Below are 8,709 nucleotides of genomic sequence, written 5' to 3'. Positions count from 1 at the left end.
GAGCCATCAAGGCTGCCCAGTCAGAGCCTGGCTCCCTGGGCCACTTGGCTTCTCAGTTTTACCTGCAGCCTGCCTCACCTGGTGTCATTTCACTCTTAAGACCTTGGGGGCTTTCGGGGCCATTTAGTTTAACCTCTTCCCAATACAGGAATGCTTCCTGACTTCTCATCACTTCCTACTCCGGCTCCACCATTAAGGATTCTTCTAAATAAACTTGTTCTATTAGTCCCTGAGTAAGCCTACCCTCCCAGCTGCAGATTAAATTCCCAGATTTTATCAGGAGAAACTCTTCAGGCCACTCTTAAGGCTACTGAATGAAGGCCAAATCCACTCTTATAAGGTAAATGGTTAATATTCTCACAACAACTTTATTTGGTCTTAATGGGGGGGGGGCGGAAGGAAAACAATACAATGACTATTTTAATTTCTTTATTTATCAATAGTATCCAAAAAAAGGGGAGGGGGGGAGAAAGAAAAGAATCAGGAGTTACAAAAACAAGTTAAATGCAATATGGAAGCCTACTAATACAAATACATTTCACAAACACATAGGCAACAGAAACATGTTCAAATTGCTTCTTGAAATTTGATTATTTAAAGACAAGTGTAAAGGAAAGACATTCAGATTTGTCCACATGGGCTTACTAGCAGGTGGAGGAGCCCTGCTTTCCAAAAACAATGGAGTCCAGAGTCATGGCATGTGAGGTTTGTTTCCATGAACACTGAATCCTAACAGGCGCCGCAATATGTTAGTAAAATCATATACACACTGAGAAAGCCCAAGGAAGCTTGCAGTCTAAGCCCTGTGCTTGTAGAGAGCTGGAGGAACTGAACCTGATTTAATCCTATTTGCTCCATGCAAAGCTCTATGCAAGACTCCCCAAACTAGGCTATTTAGCAGCTTTCCATGAATGGTCATCAGATTGTGTGATTCTGTGGTGCAGACAAAAGCGTCCCTGCTTACAGGAGAATGCAGATCGCTCTAGGGAAATCCATATTGCAGGGTAGGGCGGTCTTAGATGGCAACCACTGTCCTAAATGTAACTGGTGAGGAGACACTTTGGCTTCTTGCTTTAAACAAACTGGTATTCCCACCCTCTCTCTCTCAGGGTCCAAGGGCCGGCAAAACTCAGTCAAGGTGTGCTGCTGGGAGTTCTCCAAGGCAACCGGACAGGGAGGTACATTTCAGAATGCACAAGTGGGGCTTGAAGAGAGCTTTTAGGGAATGTATACAAAAGCTCAGAATTCTAAACAAAATGGAACATTCTCCTTTCGAAGGAGAACAAGGAAACTTGTTTAGAAGGAATTCCACATTGAGCACAACTTTCTCAGAGTTGCCTGTGCAGTGCAATCTATGTAATTTCCCCCTCATGGTCTGTAATCTGCCTCCTGAAAATGAGATCTTGTGTCCAGTTTTTAATCTTAGTTGTTCCAAATGCATCTTAAACATGGTAAATAGTGGGGTTAATACTCAGAGTCCCAAAAGACAGGAATGATGGACTTCTCCCCAGTCACAGTTTGAACACTCAATTTCCATTTTTTCCCTCCTCTTAAAATGTGAAACCATCTTTTATCCTCATCTTGAAAGGGTAAAGCTATTTCTGTTTCCAAGAAAGTTAAAGATGGAGCACAGAAGTGAAGGCAAAGTTGGGAGTGGTTCTCTTTCCCATTCTCTTCCTGGACAGACTTTACCCGAGAGGGCTGTACATCGCAGCACAGCCCAGGCAGCCATCCAGACTGAGGTCAGATTTGGTCATCTTGGTTTTGGCCATCTGACCCTTTTGTTGTAACAGTGAGGTTTCATTTATCCTAAGAAGAAGGAAAATCATAGGAACCTGTACTCTTCTGGACCAATGATCAGAACCACAGAATTTATAATTTATCAAAGTGATAGGTTAATGCATTCCTACTTGCTCAATGAGGAAAACAGAGGCCCAGAAACAGGAAGAGACAGGGCCAAAGTCACTCTCCTAGTTAGTGGTGGATCAAAGGGCATATTAATAGGCACACATATCCGAGCCCTGCTTGGCTGCACTTGTCTCCATCCTTTGGAATACTGATTTGCATGAACTTATTAGAATAAATGGAAACAAATTAGCTTTTTGGACCTTAAAAGGTTTGTACAGAGACGGAGACGCTTTGTATTCCCCTGGCTTCTGTCTGAGGCACCCGCTGGTAGACTGCTGATACACTGGAAGCCAGGGGGACAAAACTCTGGGCTGCATCTAATCTGTTGGAAGGTGGGAGGAGTCTGGGTTATAGCGGTCCCTGCACCAGAAAGAACCCCAGACTCTCCCATCTCTGAAATGGTAGGACTACTGAAAAATAATTACAAAAGCTTAATTTCTAGTCAAGAAAATAAAATACTAAAAAAAACAACAATAATATAATGATAATAATTGAAGAATGAAGTCAACTTGCCAAAAAACAATTTTACAGAAAAATAGCACCTTTGGTAAAAAGTATTTCAAAAATTTGGTTAGGTCTCTAAGGGACTCAAAGTATACAAGTATCTGCATCATTTGTGTGCACCCTCCCAGAAACTCCAAGTCTAAGGGACACCAGATAACTAGAAGGATATATCTAGAAGCAGTGGTTGGGGCCATGAGAAGCACAGATGCTGGAGGTCTATTATGCTGATGGCAACAGGAAGGGCTGGACGCAGAATGCGTTCCTCTCCCCTGAGCTTCCCAAACCCCACCTCTGGGGCAGCCTGCAGAGTTCTCTCTGGCATTGCCTGCACTACCCGCAGCATGTTTATAGCTGTGGCAGACTGTGGTTCAGATCTGGGTCCGCTCCTCTCCCAACCCTGATGCAGTATCCTTACTTGTCTCCAGCCCCTGAGCACCATTTACAGTTGCTCTCAAAGCACTCCTAGAAATGAAGGCTATGGCCCTTCCCCTCCTAGCTGGCCGCCCCCATTTCCTTTATTGCAAAACAAATAGACAAAATAAAAACTCATTGCTATACAAACAAATACTGGTGATTTGGCGATTGTAGCAGACACTTGCATATATTGGACTCAGCGCTGAAGTGGAAGAGAAGGTGCCAGACTCTGGACACCTTCCCAGATGCCTCCTCTTTAGATCTCTTTGGTGCTCATTTTCTTGGTCTTTTCAGCTGTTTCCTTTGAGAAGCAGGAGAAAAGAAGCATTGTGAATTATTAAAAAAGAAATCACTGGCATCTATCTAGTCCTTAAGATTTTATACAGTATTGACAGGTACATGCCCCTGCTAATATTAGTTCTGTTTACTTGTCTGTCTCTTCTGTGGATGAGAACAACCTGAGGACAAAGATCATGTCTTATTTTTGACATGGTCACACCAGGGCTGTCACTGAATTAAGGGCTGACCCTATCTGAATGCCTATGGAACAACAGGTCGACAGGATTATCCCCAGTTTATTTTATTTTAATTTATTTATTTTTAAAGATTTTATCTATCATGAGAGACAGAGAGAGAGAGAGAGGCAGAGACATGGGCAGAGGGAGAAGCAGGTTCCCTGCGGGGAGCCTGATGCGGGACTCGATCCCAGGACCCCGGGATCACAACCTGAGCCGAAGGCAGACGCTCAACCACTGAGCCACCTAGGCGCCCCTAGTTTTGCTAGATGAGGGAAGTCCAACAGAAAATGCCATATGATTTCTGTTATGATGGTATATGATTCTAGTATATGATAGAATAGTATTTACTATACTATAGAATAGTATATGATTCTATTTGTGTACGTGCAGAACAGGCAAGCCTGTAGAGTTAGAAAGTAGATGAGTGGTTGCCAAGGGCTGGGCGAAGAGAGAATGTGGAGTCATTTCCAATGGGCCTGGGGATTCTTTGTGGGATAATGAAAATGTTCTGGAATTAAGCAATAGTGATGATTGATAATCTAGTGAATATACTAAAAACCACTGGATTGTATATTTTAAAAGGGTGAATTTTATGGTATATAAATTCTATCTCAATAAAAAAATTAATTAGGAAATAAAAAACAACAGTGCCGGGCATCCAGCAGACACTGTTGGTCTCCCGTCCGTAGCCCCTTGCCTTTAACATTTCTAACTGGCATGGCTTCTTACTGCCAGCACCTGCAACTCTTTGCCTGAGGCTTTCTCTGGCTGCTGGAGCCTGCTCTGCCCACACATGCTGGCAGGCCAGAAATGCCAGGGAATTCATGTTGCTGGTGGCAGCCCTTGCCATTGGCAGATGGGAGTCTGTGGAGGAACACCCCCGCTCGCTTCCCCCTCAGGCATGGGAACTCTGTCCCCAAGCTCCACAACAGGACAAGCTCCACACGCCCACAGTGGTTACATGCCTGGATATACAATCTTTATTGCTTCCTTCCCTTCCTGGGCTTGCTTCCCAACTCCCCTTCTGGTGTCTCCTAGGATTGCTAAATCAACTATTTGTACTCGAGTCCTTGCCTTAGTGTCTGCTTTCTCAGGGAACTCACATAAAACAGAGACCCAGAAAAATGTAAGCTATTATAATTTACCCCCCCCCCCCCCACTGTCTACTCTGATCATTTCCCCCACCCCAGAGGGAAGGAATTTCTTTTAGGTTCTTTTTTTCTTTTATGTGATCAGACTCTTCTGGAGACTCAGAGCTGATGAAATACGGAAAAACAGAAGGCTAGGAGCTTCTGCTTTGGCTTAAGAAACTGACATGAGGTTTCTATGTTATCAGTGACAATAATGCCAAAATGCATATTAAAAACTGTCAATGAATATGAGCAATTATTTTTGAGCAATTAATATGAATAATTATTTTCAAGTCCAATACTTCATGTCAGTAGTTTAGCAGTTCTTGTGACTGTTACATTCCCTCAGAACTTAAGGCAGAGAGAAGGCTTGTATACCAGACCCAGTCTACAGACAGGTGACCTGAGGCACAAGGTCCTTTGTTCACTACATGGTAAGCCAGCGGGAAGACAGGCCTCAGAGCCTGCACATCCAAGTTCCCTCTCCAGGCCCTTCCCCAAGTACGGCCGTGAACTGCTATTCTGCCGAGAGCCTTCTCCCCAAGAAGGCCTTTGACTTAATGGCACAGAACCTGAATAGGATTCCTATTTATTGTCTTCTCAAGTCTCCAGGACACAGAATCTCTAAGTTCTCCAGGTTTGTCAATCTCAGGCTGTTTTCTAACCATAACCAGCTTGGCATTTAGCTGAAATCTTTTCCGCAGTGGTCCACTTTCACTAACTTCCTGCTCATGGCTCCGAGCTTGGAGTCTTCGGTTCGGGTCTGGGCATTGGTTGTGACAGGGAAGAGTAACAATGCTTCAGCCCCTGCTCACTTGCAAGCCACTGCCAACCTATTTGCAGATCACCACCTGCCTAATTCTTACTTATAAAGCCATTAACCAAGTTGTGGCCTACATCTGCTAGGACCTGCTGGACCCTGCAAGGACTCCATCAGGGACCTGTCTGTATCATGATTTGATACTTTGGGTTCATCATTCAGGACTTACTGTATGGACCAGAGTAACCCCTTGGTCTCCTGGAGCACTAGGCAACATCCGAAGAGTGGAAGGGCTGAGTGGCAGGATCAGAACCTGAGCCAGTATGGGGGCTGCAACTCACCTGGTGCTTTTGGAGCTCCTGGACATATCTGGTCATTTCCTCCTCTGTCTGGGTCTGGGTCCCCTTCTGATTCTTTCCTGTAAGAATCAAATTTCAGAGCAGTGGTCACTGAGGGAAGCCAGTTCAAGATTCCCCCAATAGCAGGCGCCTGGGTGGCTCAGTCAGTTAAGTGTCTGCTTTCCACTTAGGTCATGATCTCAGGGTCCTGAGATCGAGCCCCGAATCGGGGCGGGGGGGGGGGGTCCCTGCTCAGTGGGGAGTCTGCTTCTCCCTCTACTCCTCCTCCCTGCTCATGCTCTCTCTCTCTCAAATAAGTAAAATCTAATAAAATAAAAAAAGGATTCCACCAATAACCACATTTTAGGCTCTCAATTTCATCTCTCATTTAACCAATGGAAGGAATGGTGAACTGCCTGCATTTCTCTGAATATGAAGGGTCCCAGGGCAACTGACACCTTTGTTCACACCCTGTGAACAAAGCAATCTCCTTCACTATCCTCTGGCCACTCCTATGTCTCCTTTCACTCCTCTGGCACATCCATGCCAGGCACTGGCCCTGCAATAAAAGCTGTGGGGGTATCTGGGTCTTGACTCAGATCTTCTAGGCTAGCGAGGCTCAACCATTCACACAGCCGAAGTATCTACAGAACTTTTCAAGATACAGTTATTTAAATTCCACTTTTAGATTCTGATTTAATTGTTGTTGGGCACCAGGATTTTATAAGGATTCTAAGTGATTCTAATGTGCAGCCAGAGTGGATAACCACTGCATCTAGCAATGTTGCCCAACCTTACAGGGTGACTAAAACAAAACAAAACAAAACAAAACAAAACAAAACAAAACAAAACAAAACAGAATTATCTTAAAAATGTAGGTTCCTCAGCTGCTCTTTTGTGGATTCTGATTCAGTAGGTTTAGGATGGAATCTGTATGTTTACCAAGCATAGTGTTTGCTGTTAGGAAACATCACTCTGCCATGCCTTCTTGAGTTTGGCATTAACCTGCCCCTCAAGGCAGTTTCCTAGCTCTGACTCTACTTGGCTTCACATCTTGATGCCCCCCTTTTAATTTTTTTTTAATTTTTAAGATTTTATTTATTCATGAGACACACACACAGAGAGAGAGAGAGAGAGAGGCACAGACATAGGCAGAGGGAGAAGCAGGCTCCATGCAGGGAGCCCGACGTGGGACTCGATCCCTAGTCTCCAGGATCAGGCCCTGGGCTGAAGGCGGCGCTAAACCGCTGAACCACCCGGGCTGCCCTTGATGCCCCTTTTTCTTTGTCCCCTTGTAATTTATGATCTAAGACCAGACTACCTTTCAGGTACTGAAATGACTTTGGAATGCTGCCCCTACAGTGTCCTCTCAGATCATGGCCCACACACCAAGACATGCTCACCCTGGGGCCCCACCATCTCCAGTGTTCTTTATACCCACACAGGGCCCTGAACCGGGGCCATGCAGAGAGGAAGGGCTGTGAAAATGGGCATTGTCCCATGGAGGCCATCGTTTGGCTTTTGTCTGATGCATGTGTTGGAGCTTATAACCCAGATGATCATGCTTATTCTGTAAACCAGCTACTTAACAATTGCCTGTGTCTTAGGAATGGATGGTTACCTGTACAAAGGCAGACCAGGAACAGTTAGGTGTGGAGAGCTACTGCAGGGGCTTTTGGGAAGTTAAGTATAGGATGCTTCCTGATTGAGGCAGGTTGGGTAGTATTTTGATATGTTCTCATTTGGCTTCAATAGCTACTGTGTGCTTAGCCTAGCTACCCTAATTTAGTTTTGATTTCTAGCAACTTCTAGGATTTCTAGTATCTAAACTGCCTCTTCCTGCTCTTCTATTTGTCTCTGGAATTGTCTTGGCTTCCTGCCTTCCCACACTGAGAAGAGACTTGGTCCTGGGGAATGAGAGACTAGGGATGCCCTGGTAGGACTGAGTTGCATTTGTACTGTTGCTGCTGCCTAGGCTTCTCATCTAGAAGGACCTCTTCTGACCTCTGTCTCCCAGTTACCGTCTAACTTGACCTTCCTAAACATGATCCTAAGATGAGCCTGTTCTTTCTTATCTCAGTTTTTTAAAGATATAATTTTAAACTCACCCATCTGGTATAAATTTTGGGCTTGGTTCCTAACAACTGACATTTCTTCTCAAACCCCATGTGCCTCTCCATTCTCAACCTGGCTTCACCTTTCTCTTTTGTCTAATCTTCATCTTTTGTCTAATCTGAATGGTGCTCGTTTTTTTCCTGTGACCTGGCTCTGATTCAGGAGTTTCTTCTGATCTTTGGGATCATTCCAACATGCCATGTGGTTTCTGCACTGGTCCACCCAAACTGTCTCTGATTTCTCTCTCTCTCCAACCCACCCTAATCATGTCTCAATTTTTTTTTTCTTAGGGATAACCCAAGTCTGTTAATTCAAAGAGGGCCTAGAAACATTTGTCTTTTTCTGCTGAGTATGGACAGCAAGGTGGGAGTCCTTCTGTCTTCCAACCACCTGAGTCTTTTACATAGATGATTTCCTCAGCTGTCCTAAGGACTAAGAAGCTGTCATAAGGTCATGCGTTAATATGTGAAGTGCTGAGAAGAGTGCCTGGCACACAGTTCTCACTAAGCATTTGCTTTCATTGTTATTATGATTCTTCCAATCTCATCAACATTTGATCTTGCCCTGCATTTTAAACCCCTCTTATACGAAGTCTCTGGAGTGATTTTTGAACTTAATGGATTTGGCAGAAGTGCTGTGCCCTTGATGCTGCCCACTGGGCACTCTGACGCTACAGGCTGGAGGCTGTTACTTGCTCCCCAGCTTCCTTGCTTCTGGCCACTATGCTCTTCTCCATCATCCCCACTCTGACTTTTCCTATGTTGAGTTTGCTCTCTTCTTGCCATTCCTTCTTTCTGCCCTAGGGACAGCTCACCATCACAGGTCATGGCTGTGCAGACCCAGTTTCCACAGGCACAGACGCAACGGTTACAGTCCACCTCGGTCTCTGCTCCATCTGCATATGTCTCATCCTCCAAGGCACATTCTGTTGGCATCGGAAATAAGAAGCAACAGTTTAGAGTGAGGGTGGAACAGGACATCTTGGCTACCGTCTGTGCACTTTGCTTCTGCTTATCCTTCAG

The 8,709-nt window shown here is 44.9% G+C and overlaps 1 protein-coding gene across 1 annotated transcript in view; it reads right to left on the bottom strand.

Annotated features, from left to right (window-relative positions):
* Positions 1-412: 412 nt before the first annotated feature.
* Positions 413-8,709, bottom strand: part of FSTL1 (follistatin like 1) — a 52,880-nt gene continuing 44,583 nt past the window's right edge. Inside the window, exons 9-11 of the mRNA XM_077884153.1 lie at positions 8,502-8,612; positions 5,576-5,652; positions 413-3,127 (exon numbers count right to left, since the gene is read on the bottom strand). Of these exons, the coding sequence (XP_077740279.1) occupies positions 3,083-3,127; positions 5,576-5,652; positions 8,502-8,612 (233 nt within the window). The 3' untranslated portion in view covers positions 413-3,082. The remainder of the gene's footprint in view (positions 3,128-5,575; positions 5,653-8,501; positions 8,613-8,709) is intronic.

Source organism: Canis aureus, chromosome 35 (genome assembly GCF_053574225.1).
Source record: "Canis aureus isolate CA01 chromosome 35, VMU_Caureus_v.1.0, whole genome shotgun sequence".
Taxonomy (NCBI): Eukaryota; Metazoa; Chordata; class Mammalia; order Carnivora; family Canidae; genus Canis; species Canis aureus.
The sequence above is the reverse complement of the archived record's forward strand: the minus strand, read 5'-3'. Positions and strand labels throughout refer to the sequence as shown.